The sequence below is a fragment of the Archocentrus centrarchus genome, chromosome 11 (genome assembly GCF_007364275.1).
Source record: "Archocentrus centrarchus isolate MPI-CPG fArcCen1 chromosome 11, fArcCen1, whole genome shotgun sequence".
Taxonomy (NCBI): Eukaryota; Metazoa; Chordata; class Actinopteri; order Cichliformes; family Cichlidae; genus Archocentrus; species Archocentrus centrarchus.
Window position 1 is genome coordinate 32,465,829 of NC_044356.1, and position 20,386 is coordinate 32,486,214.

At 41.5% G+C, this 20,386-nt stretch overlaps 1 protein-coding gene across 2 annotated transcripts; it reads right to left on the reverse strand.

Annotated features, from left to right (window-relative positions):
* Nucleotides 1-22: 22 nt before the first annotated feature.
* Nucleotides 23-19,764, reverse strand: ube2e1 (ubiquitin-conjugating enzyme E2E 1). Of its 2 annotated transcripts, none has more exons than XM_030741362.1 (6): nt 19,725-19,764; nt 18,344-18,502; nt 17,938-17,988; nt 4,286-4,418; nt 3,077-3,224; nt 23-972 (listed from the first exon to the last, which is right to left on the reverse strand). In XM_030741362.1, the coding sequence occupies exons 2-6, from the start codon at nt 18,493-18,495 to the stop codon at nt 875-877; spliced, it is 582 nt and encodes a 193-aa protein (XP_030597222.1). In that variant the 5' UTR covers nt 18,496-18,502; nt 19,725-19,764; the 3' UTR covers nt 23-874. The 2 variants fall into 2 exon arrangements, with proteins under 2 accessions (XP_030597222.1, XP_030597220.1); XM_030741360.1 differs by lacking the exon at nt 19,725-19,764 and adding an exon at nt 19,666-19,718.
* Between the last annotated feature and the right edge of the window lie 622 nt (nt 19,765-20,386).

Below are 20,386 nucleotides of genomic sequence, written 5' to 3' on the forward strand. Positions count from 1 at the left end.
GATGGGAAACAAATGGGTTGGGTTCAGTTCATGGTCATGTTTAATTCTTAAAGGGAGAAACGGTACTGCTGTTCATCAGTACAGAACACAAATCACAACCAATATCAATCTAAACATGTCTACATGTGGAAAAACAACTTTCTCTATTACCAGGAGTTTCCTCCAAGCCCGGCGGCCCCTTGGCCCAAGCATAGGGATTCCCTTTATCTTTTTTTAACAAAGAGTTTATAACTTTTTGTTAAAGTCACTGCTTTCATACGCAGAGGAATTAGCGCTATAAGTATGAAAACCTTCAAATGGTAAGACTCACTCGTTCAATTCTGAATCACTTTACTGAAGTCTGTGTGACGGAGGGCTGTATGTGAATGAAGTTAACTGTAAATCAGTGCCCTTCTGCTGGTAAAAGCCTGTTAGCTTCTCTTTATTGTCTTCAGCAGCAATTTCTGCACAGGAGTAGTGATCTGCACCTGCACAGTCTGTGCCACTGTAAACTGTATGGCTGCTGAGTGGTGCTGTTAAGTGCAATGTTAAATCCCTGGCCGCCGGCTCTAAGAAATGTTCTGGCAGGAGCCCCGAACACTAACTGGAACTTTAATACAAGTGGAAATTTACACTGACATCATTGACTGGGAATCATGCTGTGACATATTTCATCTAGTAGTTAAGTATTAATGTCCATCTTCAAGCACAGGCTAACTATTTAAAGAGAAAACACTAAATGTGCTCTGATTATAGTCAGGCCAAAAGATAACTTAAGAAAAATACAATAAACAACATAATGTCAGGATTTAAGACTTCAATTCCAAGATTTAAAAAAAAAAAAAATCCCCCTCCCCAGGTCATCCAACCATCCAGCCAGCAGCTGCTCGGGTGATTATGTGGCGTAGCGTTTGGTCCACTGTTTGGCTATCCTGTCGTGTTCAGGTCTGTTCGTTGTGTACTGTGTGGCAATGCTTCCAACCAGAGGGTCAGCTGTCAACAGATCAACACATTTATTTGCAGAGCTCCTCCTGGGCAGTACAGTAAGATTTTCTCTTTATGGCACTTTACACAGACATATTTATGGGTTATAGTTTGACCTTTTTTTTGTTGCTTCCAAAGGAAGAAATGACCATGACAGAAAAAGTTCAAGATCCACTGACAACACAACAGTCTTCATTGGTTTATAATTACAGCAGCAGTGCACACCAAAAATCACACCGGTGCCTGTCATCTGTTCTTTCAACAGTGTGAAAGAATGAGCACTTCACATGATGATGGACACGCTCTCCTGCAGAATGTTGCATGTGTGTTATGTTACACAGTAGCTCTACCCCAGCTCACTCCACAGTACTCACTGTGGAGTGAGCTGGCATTTAAATCGTGCTTTTCTAGCCTCGCTGGCCACTCGGAGCTCTTTGGAGAGAGCTTTATTGAACTCACTCAGGATCCTAAATTGGTCATGGGTGTGAGGTAACCTAACATGCATGTCTTACCTGCCTGCGGGATGAAAGCCATGGAGGCAAAGGAAGAGCATACAAACTTCACACAGAGGTACTTACTGATCAGGAGATTTAAAACAGTGTTAAGCACCACGCACGCCACAGTAAATTTAATCAAAATCTGTAAGTGGACAGTACTCGTGTTAAACATTTGACATTAACTATATTTAACCACAGCTTCCCGTAAAGTTCCTGTATGTATGGAGACAATCTGCCGCAGCAGCTGTCAATTAAAAAAAAAAAAAAAAATGAAAACAACTGTTTTTGTGGTGCTGTAATGCGACTCCTGTGTTTCATAATATCAAATTTATTGGCAGGGCTTTATATGAGCTGTGATTTCTAAACAGCATCACATAAATATGCCTCTAGTTTTTTATATGGCAGCTGCTGAACACACTGTGGGAGGAACAGAGGACTCAAACACTGAAATTCATTTAAAACTAGGGACTTTCACAGGCCGCTCTCACCTCTGTCTGCCTGCTGATGGTGGGCTGACCGTGCTGATGTCCAATAGATGCTGCCAGAGCGCATTTTCACCCATAAATGCTGCTGACTCTTCAATAAAGAGTGAGTTCTAAAAGGTTCTAATATTTAAGCTGCTAGAATTTTAATGTGTAAGGTCTGTAAAATGTTGCAGTCACTGCAGATTAGGGATAATGAATTACACCCTACTAGGACCCTTAAAAGACCTGGGAATCATGACTAAATGTTCTCTGCTGAAACATCCTCTGAGATCACAGCATACTTAAGTTTTACTAGTTTCTCCTCCTAACACAGGCAACACATGTCAGATGTGGAGTGAAGCTGACAGGTCAAATGAAGATTATACTGACTGAGTCAATTACAACACATTATACTAAGTACAGTAGAAGCTCCTCAAGAGTTAGATCGAACATAATGAGAGTGACAAGGACGGGGAAAGCACTGCGGTCGAGCTTTTCAGATATGCCGGCTCACTTGACTTCAGTAAAGCTGTAGCCTGAAATAAATCTAAACTGATGACGCTTTGCTGTCAACTTCTATCAGCTCTCCTGCTGCTGATGCTTGTCACAGTAAACACAGGACCTAAAACTGAAATTAAGAGACTGGCCTGCTGTCACCAATGACTGGTCCAGCTTTTTGGATCTGATCAGTTCAATTTTATTTATATAGCAACAAATCACAACAGTCACTTCAAGGCACAGAAGAGAGGACTGAAAGATGAAGGCTCTGCCGACCAGTCTACTCTTAAGTAAACTAGGAACCACAAGTAAGCCAGCAGTCTGAGACTGAAGTGCTCTATTGGGGTGATACAGTACTATGAGGTCTTTAAGATAAGATGTGGCCTGATTAAGTATTCTTGTATGTGAGGAGAAGGATTATAAATTAAATTCTGGATCTAACAAGGAGCCAATGAAGAGAAGCCAGTACAGGAGAAATATGCTCTCTCTTTCTAGTCCCTGTCAGCTGCAAGTGCAGTGACAGGGACTAGAAAGCCATGTTTCTCATTGTGCATCCCTATGAGAAACATCTCCAGACAGAAGTATCCAAGGGAAAAATACATCTTTAGATATGTCATTTTTGTAAGTCTATCCAAGCTTGTGTGTGTTTCTCACCTGGGTTGCAGTCAGTGAGCAGGGAGCAGATGGACAGTAGGACCTTGGAGATGGTGAGGGCAGGACTCCAGTTGTCCTTGAGGATATCCAGGCAGATCACCCCCTGACTGTTGATGTTGCAGTGGTAGATCCTTGTACGGAACGTCACCTGGTCACACAAAGTGGAAAGCCCAAGTCTATTAAAGTCATGGCTTTAATATATTGTCTTTTAGAACATAAGCCAAACTCCATAAGAACGCAACTCTTTAATGCCTCTCATCAGGCAACCTAGCATCGCTCAAAAACTTATCTGAAGAGTCGATATTAGTTCAACTATGTCTGACTGAGTAATTGTGACATTCAAAAACCTCTGTTTTAGTTACACGTATGAAGCCTGAAATTTAGTAGGTGGAGCTGCTGAAATTCATTTAGCCACTTTCCACGAGCTAAAGTACGAAGGAGTATTAGGGCCACACTGAAAAAAAATATAAATAAATTGTGCATTTTGAGAATAAAGGCAAAATTTCGAGAATAAAGCCGAAATTCTCTTTTGAGAATAAAGTCAAAATTTCAAAGAATGTCTTGCATTATGAGTTCGCGAAACTATACTTTAGAATCGGTTTTAGTAACAAGGAATTTATTTCTCTTTCAGTACACAAACACGATGTAGTGATAACTATGAGGATGTTAATGAGATGGTGCAGAAAGCTGCATCGGCTCAGAAGGAAAACCACACAAACTGGCAATGGTCAGATGCAAGGATTTCGATGGTAGCACCTTCGTGCAGTACAGAGGGGATTTGCAGAATCACGACACACAATAAGGGGCTCGACACACGGGGAGCGACGTCGCTCGCTCTCCATTCATTCCCTGTGGCACTTGTGCGATGAGGCTACAATCGCTTCACACAAGTTCCATGAATGCAGAGGGAGCGACGTCGCTCCCCGTTTGTCCAGCCCCTAAGACAGCTGATCAGGTTGTTTCATCTACCCAAGGCATTTTGTAGAGCGTACAGCAGCTGTGGCCGTTATTTGACTTGAAATGACAACTTCGACTTTATTCTCGAAATTTTGACTTTATTCTCAAAATGCACGATTTATTCATTTTTTCTCAATGTGGCCTAAAAACTCCGTCGTACCAAAGACACTCTACTGAACAATATGAAATAAACCCATCAGTTCATGATTTCACAGAACAATCTTTTTGAATAGCAAGCACTCAAAGTTTCACCTTGGGCGGTTTGAAGGGGTAGTCTGGTGTGAAAGCGATGTCCAGGAAGAACACGCCGCCCTCGTATACGGAGCCTGGAGGGCCCAGGATAGTCGATCTCCACTCATAGATGTTGTCTCCTTTGGGGCCGGCACTGGAGGAACACCGTAAAGAAACATTCAGTCACATTTTAACAGAACACAAGCTCAGACAGTAAGTTACTCATTGGCTTTCTGTTGATCCCAATCTTTTACAAAAGTTTAAAAAGGCCCCCCAAAGCTTTACAAATGTTTTTGTTTTTCCATTATTAAACATGTTACAGATTTCTAGTACAAGGTTTGACATCAATTGTCTTATAGACCAAATGTCACACTGGATGAGTTTTTCTCCAGAATGATGATATTAGAGGTCTTTGTTGGCAAACAAACCAAGAAGACAGCACTTTGGAACAGTGGACTTTCTTTTAGAATAATTATCTCATGTCACTCTGACCTCAAACCAAAATGTTTTAATCTTTCTGCACCGAAAAAACAGTTAAAGTGCTCATTCAGCATCTGTCCATTTAGTACATGTCTGCAATATTTAGTCATTAGAAAATGATTTAACTTGGTAGGAGTTATTCAGATCAGGTTTACTGATCACCGGTAAATAACTTTAAAAGTGGAATCAGAGCATGGCCACACTACGTGTTTTCTTCCCCATTCATAAAGAAAAACTTAGACTGCATCAGAACCTCATGTACACAGACCTGTGTGTGTGTGTGTGTGTGTGTGTGTCAATTTGTAATAATATTTTTGATGATACAGAAAAAATTACTGAACATTGTATGGAGGCTTACAGCTCGGCTGGCAGCAGCATTTATAAGAGTACATGAAGGGCATTTTGCATCCTTCTTTTCCAATGAGCTACTCTCACTGATGACACACCTCCAAATTTGAAGTGTGACTCTACTGAAACAGCGTCCCAGCAGCAGCAGCAGCATTATATCTGGTGACACAGTATAGGTCAAATGTAGCATGGATAGTGTTTTCCCAGTAAATGTTCGGTATAAAATAACTACTTAACTCTTTAGTTTGTAACTCGTCAGGAGCTGCAAAAAAGTGTCACATAACAAAACTGAAAAATATTTTCTACCTGGGATATTGATCTTTTTATGAGGCTGTTGAAGCCCTACTTTTCCAACATGTAACTGCATCGGTAATTTCCATCATCGTTTGCGCTTCCTGACACATGGAGTGCAGTTAGCCACTGCTCCCATGGAGTCATTTGCTTTCATCTGGGTTGCACATCGCCAGCTGCTAATAGCTCCTCCTTTGTAGCCTGGTTCTACTTTTTGCCATGCCTGGGCTTGTCTCATTGCACACACTAGGGAACGTAAACGCATGGTGTATTATCAGAAATCTCTGCAACAGGTGATTGAAACACCCAAAACATCAATAGCATGAACGAGGTGAGGGGTCATCACAGACCCTAAAGGATACAAAAAGACAATACCCACCCCCAGCTAAACCTGCTGCCATCTGGCAGGTAATACAGGAGTACGTGCCACTGTATCACCACACTTCAGTTTCTTTCCTGAACTCACACTTCACCAAGAAGCTAGACCAAACACTGCCCTAATTCAATTCAGTTTTATTTATATTGCGCCAAATCGCAACAGTTGCCTCAAGGCACTCGACAATAATACAAAGAAAACCCCAACAATCAGATGACCCCTTATAAAACACTCACTTGTGATGCTTTTCCCCACATGGAGCCACGACAACTGATCTTAGGGTTCCCCAACCTGCCCAATCCCACTTTAACCCCTGATTATACTATAGCTACTTAGTACTTCAATTTTTACCAGCCTGATAATAATGAATTACAATAGTCCAGCCTAGAAGTAATAAATGCATGAATTAGCTTTTCAGCATCAGTCTGAGAAAGGATGTTTCTAATTTTAGAAATAGTGCACAAATGCAAAAAAGCGGCCCTACATATTTGTTTAATATGAGCATTGAAGGACGTATCCTGGTCAAAGATTTCTCACAGTGTTACTGGAGGCCAAGGTAATGCCATCCAGAGTAAGTATCTGGTTAGACACCATGTTTCTAAGATTTTTAGGGTCGAGAACAATAACCTCAGTTTTGTCTGAATTTAGAAGCAGGAAATTAGAGGTCATCCAGGCCTTTATGTCTTTAAGACTTGCCTTTAGTTACATGCAAGTACAAGATGATAAAAGACACCCAAAACCAATCCCAGAGTTTCAAAATGATCACAAAGAGACGCAGAAACCCCACAGCAGATCAAAACAGCTAAACAGAGGTGCATTCAACCACAACACTCAAAATAATGAACACGTCTCAAAGCGATCATAAAGAGACGGAAATAACCACAAGGCTTTCTGCCTGGTGGTGACATGCAGGAAGTGTTTTGTTACCCGTGGGTCCCCTGTCTTTATCCATCCATGGCTGGACCAATGTAAGTGGCAGGATTAAAAAGCTAAACATGTGTTTTTTAAAATAAAATCATTCCTTCTTAACTGTTAACTGCTGTGTATATTTAACACTACTGTTATCTGAAATCCTGGTAAGGCTCAAATCTTATTTATCTTTCTAATGTGCTGCAATCAGAGATCCTTTCAAACATATACCCCACGTCACAGTGCTGCTCATTAAAACCAATAGAGTGCAATCGCCCATGTGAGTCAGTGTGCCAACAGACCAGGAAATGATAGAAGAACTTCATTTGCCTGTGCAGGTAACGCTGAGGACCAGATGATATTCTTGATTCAACAGCAGCTTCTGTGGCACTTTAATGCTGGAGGTGTTTTCACATAGCTGACTGCCCGAAGGAGTACTACAAAATACACTTTACAGTTTACCACTTCACTGTGTAATGATTGGTAAGCCTCTTAAAGTAAACACATGGAGGAAAAAAAAGAAAAAAGAAAAAGATCTGATTCAGTGGGAAACTACATGTAAAACACAAACACAACTCATCTGAATATTCAAAACAAACACAAGGAGAACCATTATTCACGCACAGCCATTCCAAAAATAACACAACACACAAATCAGATTTCACGCACATAAACATAAAATTCTGCACCCGGTCTTTGTAATTTGTAGCTGCGTTCTCAGCGGTAACAGGAAACAGAAATGTCAGGGAATAATCTGACTTTCTGCAGCAGATGCAGCGCTCTGGCTGCTCTTTAAGAGGGAGGCGGGAGGAGAAGGAGAACAAAAGCCAACACAGGGAACGTTTCACAACCAGGACCCTGACCCCCTGCACAGGAGAGCTCCACTGTTCCCATACTGAACAGGTAAAACACCACACGTGTCTCCACAAGTGCTGCTACTAACACATTTTTAATGAGACTGCTATTGAAAGATCAACTGGCCAACACACACTCTTTATGGCACCTTGTTAGCACTGAGGTCTGACATTACAGTACAATGAAGGGACTGACTGACCACTCAAACCACTTCACTCTACAAGCACATTCACCCATTCATACAGCACTTACAGCATGCTTTAACAAAGCTGTTAAAGAGGCTTCAGCTGCTGGAGCTTACAGCGGGCACTTCTCTCGCTTTTTTTAAAACATTTTCTAATGTTTCAAAAAGTACTGAGTCAATTATAATAGTGCTAAATTAATATTAGTCCACTGCAGATGAATCATGACGTACAGAAAACTGAAAAGGAATAAACAACATTATTTGAAAGTGTTTGTGGACCGGCAGTAAAGGTGATTTTTACAGTTTTATGATTACCTACAGGAAACCAGAGCAGCATTATTTCTTTCTTTCGCTGCAGTTTGAAACCAAAGATGTTCGAAGATGTCATCTTCTGGTGTTGCGGCCATAGCCAATACGCTGCTTAGAAGGCAGAAGGTATACAAGAGACAGGTGAGATGGGAAGTGCAGCTAAAATGAGAAATCTGCTTCAACATCAGCGGTTATCAGCAAGCCTGAACTGGATAAATGGAAGAAAATGGATGGCTAGATGGCTGCTTGGTTATCAGTGGTTTTTCCCAGTGGTGGTATAATTAAGAGAAGAACCAGATGCTCTGTGAATATTAATAATAATAATAATAATAATAATTAAAAAAAAGTCCATCTGCACAGTGACAGTATGTGGCACAATCTGTGCATTTCTCAAAAAGGAGCGTGGAGACACAGGAGAGGGCTAACGCTGGTCGACATCAAACGACACGACTGTTTGCTCCGTGTGTGTCTCGCTGTCCTGCGTTTGTTATAAATAAACTCTGACCTGCTGAAGGAACATTTTCAGAATAACAGGTTTCAAAGTTTGTCACTGTCGCTGTTATCTGAGGAAATCTGGCCCACGACCGATGTACCAGGGACAGAGGAAATCTTCTTTAAAGACTCACCAAAATATATAACAAGAAATCAGGAAAAACATTTTTCAAATACCACCATGCCCACTCTGACTTTTCAGGCAGCTTAAATGTATTACATAATGTAGCCTTAGTAAGTCCTAAAGAGCATATCTGAGGGGGGCTGTATTAACTGTTGTCACGTTCCAATCATATGACTCATATACAATAACAGAGGCCTCTACTCTCTTCTCTGCAGTTATTGCACCTCTCTTTACAAGGCCCACTGCCTTTCACCGCAAGTGCTGTGAAGGCATAAAGCAAAGCATTCATCAGGCTAAAAACTTGAAGGTATTGGTGTCAGCTGCAGTATGACCTGGTGGCTAACTACTGATAATTGCTGTTTATTTAAAAAAAAAAAAAAAAAAAAAGTTGAGAGGAGTTATTGTATGCCATTTTAAAACCCAACTGAATAATCCTGCTTAGTGAAATATTCCCACCTGGATTCTAGTTTCTGGAAGGCAGACCTCTGGCTTAAGCAGAAACCAAAGCTGGCATTCCTTTACTGAAGTTCGACTTCCTCCAGTGTGAAGTAAACCTGTGATTGGAGTAGTTTTCCCCAACACTGCCTGAATGTCCCTCACATTCTTCAGGAGACTAATGTTTGAGCGAAGACATCTAAGGATCATCCCAAGTTAGCAGTATTCATTTGGAAAATCCATATTCTGAAGATGCAGCTGCTAATATATACATGTGACTGACTTAAAAAAAAAAAAAAAAAAAAAAAAAGGCCTCAGTCAGGACCCAGACTTGTGCCGAGAACAGCGACTGTATCACTTCCTACTAAATCAGCCAGACTGAGGTTTCTTTTGGCCGACTACAGAGGTGTCTTAAATTTACAGGTGAGCCACAAAGACAGCCACGGCTTCCTCCTTGTCTGCCGCTCATGAACACAAAGACCACCCAATGATTTGTGTTATGTCATGCTATCTCTGCTGTCATTCACTTCAATATCAGGGGCCCTTCTCCTGTGACCTCTGTGCACACATGCACTGTAAGAACTGTTTTTCTTCTCCTAAGCCTTTAAGCTTTCAAACAGGCACGCAGCATTTACCCAAAACTGACTCCTGCGGCGCACAATATACTGAATCCATCTGCAGCAGACACAATGATCTATGTGTTAGAGTGTCAGCGTGACTTTTTTTTTTTTTTTACTATAATACATTAAAAAAATTGTTTCCATGCCGTGTGAATTCAAATGAATAAAATGGACAGAAGTAGGCCATTCAGATTATCCCTGGCAGCTGAATGCCAACAGAGCAAGCTGCATTTCAACTTCACTGATTCCAAACACAGGCCTTTGTTGCATGAATTTATCTCCTCTATTTGTCTGCCTCCTCTCTGTCCAGTGTCCAGCAAAGATGGGGATGCCAAAAATCCAGCTTAAATCTAAATTATATTCTAATATTCAATTCAATTTATTCACATCATGGAAACAAGCCAAGATGCAGCAGCACACATTTTATCAGATGAATGACATGGATGGATGGATACTTTATTGATCCCACAAGGGAAATTATTGCATTTCAGCAGCAAGAAAAATAATAAAATCTACAGTAACTAAAACATCAAAGTCAGAGTGTCAACAATGGGTGCAAAACTATACATACAGGAACAAAAATAGCTTAAAAAAGAGGGAAAGATGAGTTATAGTAAGGCTGACACTGTACAGTACACTGTAGAGTACTGCAAACTGCATTGATAAATAATATGTAATATATACACCATGAAGTCACATGGGGCTTTAAACCAGTACAGTTTTACTTGACTGCAAAGTAACAGGATCTACAGCACACAACCTGAGATAACATCAGTGTGTGTGTGTGTGTGTGTGTGTGTGTGTGTGTGTGTGTGTCTTAGAAAGTAAATAAAGACTTCACACACCAGCCCTTTGTTATAGTGATGTTTTGATACAGGAAATACCAGCCAGGTGGTTTGTTGGCCGGTTCAAAGCTTCCAGAGCAAAGCCGACTGCAGCGCCGCAGCTTTTTTTTGGTGGGAAAGCAGTAACAGAGCAACAATGGCTGGTGAAGAGCCCGTGTCCACAGACAGCATGTTTTGCAATAGCAAGTGTCTCGTATTGTATACAAATCGTATGAAGCTGAATGTTGACAGCATCATAGTTGAGAGCAATCCTTGGCACGAGAATGAACCGGGCACACAATGTCCCCCCCCCCCCCCCCCCCCCCCCCCTCCTCTTCCCTTCCCTTTTTTTCTGCACTAACTGCGCTCTTAGTTGAAAACATGTTTGACTGTTGGAGCGCAACTAAATGTGCGAATGTCCAAAAAAAAAAAAAATCTAAATCAAGGAACAGGACTTATATCAACACTGTCAGCACTGCGGAGGAAAAACTCATCCTTGTTCTCACTGATAGCGAAGTCATTTATGACCTAATACTGAAAAGGTTATCATGGTCCAACTTTAGGCATGTTGCTTCATCTGCCAGGACGCCCTAACGCAGTTCAGCTATCTACTGTAGGAATGATGGTCCTCCTGTCATCGGTTTACATTCGAGAAACGAACAGGCCGATTTTCTCCTGTTCATAAACAATCTGAAACAAACGTTGAAAGGGGCATCACGCAGACACACACTTGTACCAGTCTGTGGCTCTCTCTCAGCTGTACACAGACTCTTCCAGTCACATATATCTCAAAGCCCGTGTTGATAACTGCTCCCTTTTTCCTAATATTCCTCCCTTTGCACAGAGCCCCGATTTAGCACTGCTCACGTTTGAATGAGCCTCTTTTTCCATCTCAGAACTCTGTATTGTTTCTCTCTCTAACAGAAACACTGTAATAAGACTGAGATAAAACAATGACCGCACTTCACTCGAGCGCAGAGGAGACTCCGTGCAACAGCTCCACACTCCTGCCCCCTACCACACCTCCAGCTTAATATAACAGCATTCAACCCGTGACTGTCCTCTCAATGCTTTATGAAGATGATACAATCATGTACAATATATCGTGTAAGAGCACTGATACAGACTGATACATCACCCATCCTAAAACAAGCACTCGCTTCATTTTAGGCTAGAATGAAAATCAATAACCAGAGGAAAAGAAAAAAAAAAAAAGAGAATACATTTACAAACTTCGATCCAACATTTATAGACTCCAGCAGGTTAAAAGCTTTTTTCTTCTTGAAAAACATTTGAATGTTTTTTAATGACTATTTGAAATCTAATCAAATATGATTTTAGGCAAACTCCCATAAATCATACAGAACCTCACCTGGCTCTTTGCTTTACTTTAGTGGTAATTAGCAGAGCACTATAGTAGGTGTACATTTGGGCCTCATGCAGTAAAAAAAGGGGTTATATTTGAACATCAAATTTGTGACTTTTCTCTTCTTGGACCTGGAGCTATGACAGCAATGCATAGGGAACCAAAGGAAAAGTCATAGTCTCAAACTTTCCATCCACTTTCTTCTGCTTAACAGAACAGAACACAGAAAGGCCCCAGACCGGATTTGAACCCAGGCCCTTTTTGCTGTGAGGTGACACTTTCTAACATTCACTCGCACTCCAACAGATGCACTTGGGGCAGCTCAGGGTTCAGTATCTTGCATGAGGACCGGAGGAACCAGGGATCAATCCACCGACCTTCCAGTCGATAATTGGATATATTTATCTCTAAAACTACAAAAATGATTCTGTATGCTGTCACAAAAATCTGAATCAGCAGGCCTGAAAAAAAATAAATACTGGGTGAAAGAAAAGGAGTTTGAACAAAATCGTTCAAATTGTGTTAAAAACAAACAAAAATAAATCCTCCTCCTCCCTCACTGAAGAACCCAGAAAGATTCATATCAAATATTTCATTGTCTTTGGAGCAGCAGACAGACTGATGTTTGTCTTGCTCAGAGACCTGAGTCATATGCTACACTGCTGGCTTCATTAATCTGGTGACATGATAACTCTGTCATTGGCTTTATGATGTCTTTCATAGTAGCTTTCATAATTGGATGGGCGACGTCCTTTAATTGTCATACGGCAGTGACCAGAATACATCCATACACATGTCAGCTGGATAAAGGCAATTAAACATTGTGCTACAGCTGTCTGATTGATCCACAGGATAACAATGGGAGAGGCAGCGCTTACACTGTGGCTGTTGTTTTATTACATAATTCAGTTCCTGCCAGTAATTTACTTAGGGAAAAATAAAGCTGATGTCCATTATATTGTATTATTCAATAAATAATATCTTTATTAGGCACACATGATTTTTTTAGTCACTCCTGCCACACTCAGACCTGTGAGACACATTTTTTTCCCCCCATGATGTGGAAAATGAAACTCTCAGAACAGAAGCAGCCCCTCAAGAACTTTCCAATCTAAACTGATCAAATCTACTTACCTGACTTTTAATTGAATCAGAGAAATAAAAAAAATGAATTTAAGATGACAAATCTGATCAAATATTTAATCAACCCTACATCCATATTTCACTTGGTCCAAATAAAGTACTGAAGGTCAGTACCCAACCGTACCAGCTGCTTGACAGCTTAGATGAAAGTCTCCTGCAGACTTCACGTCTGTGCAGCTCAGCACTGCCTACGGGTCTTTCCGAGGTAAAACAAGTGTACAGACAAGCCACTTCCTCTCTTTGGGAGACGGCTTTTTATAGCTGTAAAGAAGCTGTTGAGAACATGCATGCAGGTGACGCACTGCAGAGGTGTGTGGACAGAGACGGTCACTAACTCAGCTGTTAAACAGAGGGCCTCACATTAGGCACCGCCTGTTTCTACGGCTACGTGATCAGGAGAGCCCAAAAAGGCACAAGATGTTAAAACTATATAATTACCAAATGACTCCAGGTACATGCCCAAACTTAAGTGGCACTAATTAACCCCACTGTACACGGCCTCTAAGTTTCCTCAGCTGACCCGTGCACGGACCATGGAATGTCAGGAATCTGGGAAAACCTAAAGAGGAGATATGGTGGTTAAGAGCAGAAGGCAGGGTGGAAGATAGAGAGAAAAAAGTGAGTGTCAGGAAGCAAGCAATGAATAAAACAGCTGGCAGAGAGAAAATAGGAATAAAACATGGTGAATGAAAGCAATGCAGGACAGAAGGGAGTAGGCCTGTGATGTCTACAGGTGACACTTCAGTGACCTGCAGACATCAGGCAACAAGGCTGCAGAAAACCTGCACTCCCTGCATGGACTATAATTGGATTTTAATAAACAGATGAAAGGTCTGCCTTATTGCTCTCATAAAGCAAAGTGTGTTTAACAGAGGCGTGCTGTGAAACTAGCCTCAAGAAGCTTTTTTGTCAATGTCCATTTAAAGAGCAGGGGGGTCTTAAAGGTGCAGCCAGTTGTCTTTTGAGGTTATTTAATAGAAACAAATGTTGCATTCATAAATTTACATTCATCAGTGTCTAATTACGGCGTCCAACAAACCAATACATTCTCAAATTTAGAATTAATCCATTAAAAATTCATAGAAGGCATCGGTTTGTGGAAGCAGTCGTGTTGCCTCGCCAATGACCCCCATCTTGAATACAGTGGCTGTAATGGACATCACAGTTTCACCTAACTGCGTTTAATGTATGTGGCAAGAGACCGGCCACAGATGTACACCAAAGCAAGAGGAGAAGGGAACTCATAGGAATCTGCCTGCCATGGAGGCAAATTTTAATTCATGCCTGCACCTTCAAACTCAGGATATGAAAGATTATGCCTACGTTTTTCACCAAAGCAGGGAAATCGCAGTGAAAAGAGACGCTGCCATCGGTATTTTAATAAAACTTCATCCTCTTACTCCTCAACTCAAGCCCCTGAACTGAAGTCAAGGGTCTAACACACAAAAGTGTGTGTAAACATGCTTATTTATTCCCAATATTGTCACAATTTCTTATTATGCGCAGATTAGACATGTGACCCTCCCGTCTCAGGACAGCTGACAACAAGCTGGCTGAACAACAACAGCTGGTTATAAACTAACTTCACTGAGGGGCCACAGTATCCATCTAAGGTGTGAATTTGAACATCCTAGGTGAGATCGTTCTTTAGTTACAGTGTTCATAAGACTTTTCGGAAAACTTGACCTCTGACCTTTAGCCTGAGGTCAAGGTCGCCGAGATTCACCTCGTCCACCTTTAAAGGACCTTGAGAGAAATTATATGACAACCAAAGTGCTTCATCGATGGCAACACCACTGAAGAAGGCCAGACAGCGTCTCCACCTCCTCAGGCGGCTGAGAGACTTCAAGCTCCCACTCAAGGTGCTCAGGAACTTTTACACCTGCACCATCGAGAGCATCATGCGTGGGAGCATCACCACCTGGATGGGAAACTGCACCAAGCAGGACTTCATGGCCCTAAAAAGGGTGGTTCGTTCAGCTGAACGGACCATCAGAACCACCCTGCCCAACCTGCAGGACATTTACACCAAGCAGTGCAGAGTGATTAGCAGGTTAAAGGCTAAGAAGACCTTAAAACACCCCGGACACTCTTTTCTCCCTGCTCCCATCAGGCTGGTGTTACCGCTGCCTGAGGACTGAAAGGCTGAAGAAGAGTTTTTATCCACAAGCCATCCGTCTGCTCAACTCTGAGCCCTAAACTGCACTATTATGCACAATGTAAATTATTCTACTCTGTATATTTTTATTCTTCTTATTTATATATATTCTACTTATTATTGGATGCAGGTACAAAATACATTTCACTGTGCATTGTCGTGTGTATAACTGTGTGTGTGACAAATAAACCTTATCTTACAAACACACACTCACCATCTGTTAGTGGGATACAGTTGGTTTTAGCGTAGTTTGATTTGTTAACTGTACTTGAGTCACAACTGTCTTTGTTTGAGTTTCACACTTGAACTTGTCACAATCAACCACAACCCAAAGAGTGAAGTCACAGTAACCGTGTTCATCTTTTAGTTAGCAATACAGCTCAAAAGGTTTGTGATGATAAGGAACTGTTCTGGAGAGGGCGCGCAGGTTTGGACTAAAGAGAGACGCTAAACCCCTGAGAACTGATGATAGTGTGTCTCAATCACTGAGACAAACAAATCTACACTGCCTGGGCTGAAATTCCCAAGCAACAGAAGGAGCTGCAGACTTTCAGGATAAGATACCAGTAACTGCACTAGAAAGGCTGCATACAAAATACAAGAAGCTCTGGATATCGAAGGAGCTGTGAAAACATCATTTAAGTGGGAAAAATGGGGGTTTGTTACATACAAGTTCAGTGTGTTTGTTCACGTGGGGTTGTGTTAAAAGGTAATCCGGGATTTTTACATTTGTCATGTCTTTTTATCTTCGAACTGCAGAGGTTTACACAAACTTAAAACACCCGGCTGTTTTGGATTCAGCATAAGAAGCTTTGTTACAACAACAAAATAATCGACCAAACACAAATTTCATTACTTTTCTGTGTTTTGGAGGATGTGGGAAACAGATGATTTCTTCAAAATGCATAAACATATGCCCACATCAAGTTAGAAACAATTAAAGGTTCTAAGGAGACACAACAACAACAACAACAATAAAAATATTATGAACACAAGCTTATATACAACCTCAAAATCTGAAACAGTACAATAACTATACCATCCATTTCAGATTAATGCAGACACGTGGTGTCCAAAGGGGCCCCGAGGCACGAGATATTCAGGATTTTAAAAAAACAAAGGTTTTTGTTTATTATCCACAGCTGAGAAGTTCTTTTTAAAAGCAAATAAAAATAATTTAGTTTCTAGATTCAGAGATACTGGTTGGAGTTCTTATGGCAAAGGACTGTTATATGCATATTGCATCCTGTTTCCTTTTATAGTGTACATTTGTATCATCCTTTATTTGGGAAATTATTTTTATATTTATTGTGTTTTTATTGAAGAAGAAGCTGCCTTTGAATCTTGCTGTACTGTGTACAATAACAAAGGAATTCAATTTCATCATCTGTTTGTATCCTTTTCATCAGAGCTGCAGATGTGGAAACTAAAATCTCAGGACAGCTCAGACTCTGCTAAACTGAAAGCTCGGACGCTGCCCTGCAGCTGAACAATTAAAACCTTTTGGGAAGAGAAAAAGAAATGACACACAGATATTTCTTCTTGGTTTATAGCCAGAAAAAAAACAAAAACAAAATAAAAACAGCTCCAAATGAACAAATATGAATGAAGCATGAAGGACATTTCAGTGCCACAAATAGCAGCATTCTGGGGTGGGGTGGGGGGTGGGGGGGGGGGTGGACCCTCCTATACCAAATGTTATGTCCCCACTATAAAGAATAATGATAACTGAAAGACAAAAAAACACACACACACACACACACCGAGGAGTGCCTCGTTAAATAGCTCGACTGCATACCTTGTGGTTTTTGAGCTTGCGGCCATTTAATCACCTTGCCTTTAAGGTCCACGCACCACGACCCCGAGTTCAGACGTGAACCTCTCCTGCTTTACTGCCAATAATCTACAACAGACCTGTCGTCACTTGAAACTGCTGGAAAAAAGCTTCCAAAAGGGTCATCAAGCCTCCCAGACCCTCGTACCGTCTAACTCCTGGCTCTGCTTGGAACACTTTGTGTCAACAAAAAAGCTTCACTTCAGTGGCACAGAACAATCAATCCCATCATGACATGCCTCAAAAACAGACCTAAGAAAGCTCTACATAGCCAGGCGTGCGCTGACAGAAACTGCTCTGCAGCATACAGGATGTTAAATAATAGCAGGAGCTTTCCAGTAGCTACACCACATGCAGCTCATGCTGATCAGTCACTTTTCTAGCATGCATCTGAACCTGCCAGACACACCACGTTTGGCAAACAAGCTGTTTCAGTGGCAGAAGACCTGAGCGCCCACCAGGAGTCTGTTTGCTACCTCTGGGTTCCACAGATTTACACTGAGCACACTTAGAGAAAGACCTCCACCTGGTTTGTGCTTAGAACATTACAGGATTCTTTTCTTCTTCAAACTAAAGTCAGTCTGCTTTCACTGAAGCCTGGTTATTGTTTTTTATTTTTGAAAGACTCAGGTGTTTCAGCGATATAATCATGAGGTTAAAAGTTGGGCTTACCTTTCTCATTTAACAACCACAAATGAGAAAGGCAGGTATAAAGAGCATTACATCAGAATCTCATTATGAAGCGATCCAGTTCCACAACAGGTGTTTACATGAACACGAGTGAAGGATGTTTTCATACTAACAGCAGCTCAAAAAGTCCTCATTCAAGAAAAGAAAAAAAAAAACCACACACTCAGCCACTGAAACACACGTCAATGAGCCAGGTGCTACAAATGACTCCAACTGAAGGAGCTCATTTACGTACCTGCAGTTTGGTGGAGGATCCAACGTAATGTCAGCCAGTTCCTTCTGAATTCTGCAAAAAGCAAATGAGAGCCAGTAAAATGATATGAATGAAAACCAGAAACAAAGCTGCTTTGCAAAAACCAACACACACTGGGTCAAACTGCAGCCTGCCACAGCCTCGCCCGACAACTCTTTTTAACGTGGAAACAGGACAAGTGCAGCTTTGGATCGATGTTCTTGAGGAGCTATGCCGTCCATATTTTCTAAATCATGCACTGTAGCTATATAGATTTGTCATTCTGAAGCAGGACAAACTCCTTGCTTGTCAGGGATGGTAATAATGCACCTCTGAAGAGAGGAGTGTAAACTGTGAACTGTGACACTGTAGCAATTTTTAAAGTCCATCCAGCCATCGCTGGACTCACCTTTTAGCACTGGTGGACAGAAGCTTGGAGGTTTTGCTCATGCTGGCTTTACTTTCCCTTTTCTTTGGGAGGTTTGTCTCCTGCTGCTGCTGATGGGTCGAAGATGAAGAAGAGGAAGAGCTTGTGCTGGCACGAGAATCTTCATCCGACATACCGAGCCTGGGAGAAAAAAATGGAAACAGATTTCGAAGCCCAATTAAGCCGCCAAACATCATTTTAAAAAAGTATGACATTTATCGTTAAATCTATAATGTTTAAGATGCTGCAAGACTTAGGATCTTACAAAAAACCATCTCTCCTAAATCTGACAGGCATCCAAATACAATAACAGCGCTATAAAACTCCTGTTACTATAAAATGCCCATGGCTGGCAGTAAGATGTGTGGACCTGTTTTAATTTTACTGACATATAGAAACATTTGGCAGTTACGGAATTCAGTTAGATTCCTTCACAGTTCTTCGGGATGTCACAGTCTGCAGACTGTCGCCGATCCACGCGTTAACTTTCAATTTTAACATTTTTTTAACGGGAGTTTTGCAAAGCGCTCTCTACATACCTACACAGTGTTAAGCTATAGGGTGCAGCTATGGATCCCAGCAGCCATAACCGCTTCCGTCATTTTAACTATCGGGCCTGGAACAGACTGACCGAGTTAACTGGTTAGACTGGTTTAAATCCTCACCATGTGAAGGATGTTGAGGAACTCAGCGAACCCCCCCCCCCCCCCCCCCCCCCCCCGTTTCATAACGATGAATTGTGACCTCGGCTAATGCTGGCTGTCGGTGTTATTTTTAGCTTGCTGGGCTGCGACAAAGGAAATCATTTGATGAAATAGTTCGGCTAAGGGCCTAGTCCTGCCCGACACCGGGGACCAAAACACTGCCACACACCAGACGCGTGCTGTCGACTGAGGTCTGAGTGGAAAAGCAGAAATACACGGACGGGGCGATGTCGCAGTCGGCAGGGAACCCCGACACTACACCTCAACAATTTCCAGCCGCAGGAAACTTTCGGCTAAAGAAGTCAGCGAGCTTCTTCGGCGCTGTCAAACTGGTTTTTACGCCTCTACCCAATCTTACGATATTACAAAAAAAAAAAAAAAAAAAACCACGACAGAACCCGCCGTTCGCTTAAAGCTTTTCCTCGCATTTTTAAAGCTATATCCGTCGACATTCAGCCAGTCACAGGATGGACAGACTCCTGAATCCAACTCTGACGATGAAAGGGTCGCATTTGAGATGCTAACGCCCTCCAAAATATACAGACGATGTACAGTGTTACAAAGTAATGAGCCGTTTTATAAATATCTCCTATTAGATACCTTTCTTTGTGTGTGTGTGTGTGTGTGTGTGTGTGCCTCCGCCGCCTGCCTAGACTCACCACTGTCAAGTTCTCCTGCTACGGAGAGGACACGGACACGTCCGGTCAGTCTACCAAATAAAAGCACGATCAAATAGTGGAAATTGATGCTTTAATAATACAAACTAAAGGCCAGAACCACTCATGCATCAGCACAAGAACAAAACTGTGTTTTAGTAACCTGAAATAGCCCTTACAAAATCAGCTACATAATGCATCATACAAAATTTTTAAAGTAAGGTGATAAAGATACAAAAGTTGCATTATTGTTCATTGTTACTTTATTCTTCACAACCAGTAATCTATTACAGTCACAGTAATCTTCACAATCTATGTAATCTATTATTACATAGATCCATATAGTACTACACAGTACTGTATTAATCGATTCTAGTATGACATTTAAAACACTTTGTTAACGTTTTTCCTGCACCAGAAGTGTATTAGTGCAATCCAAGCATAAATTTATCATTGTTATTACTAGTACTAGTAGTGGTAGTAGTTTTGGACTGCAAGTCTTTTTGTTTGGCCTGAAATGAATGGCGCGGGTCTTAAAAATGCAGCAGAGCGCCCTCGGGGGGAGAAACGTGTGTACATGAGGTGTCAACAGCTGGATTTGTCAGTTGCGCTCTGGCGCTTTTATTTTGTAGGCTTTGCCGGTGCGCTTCCCGGTGTTATCGCGA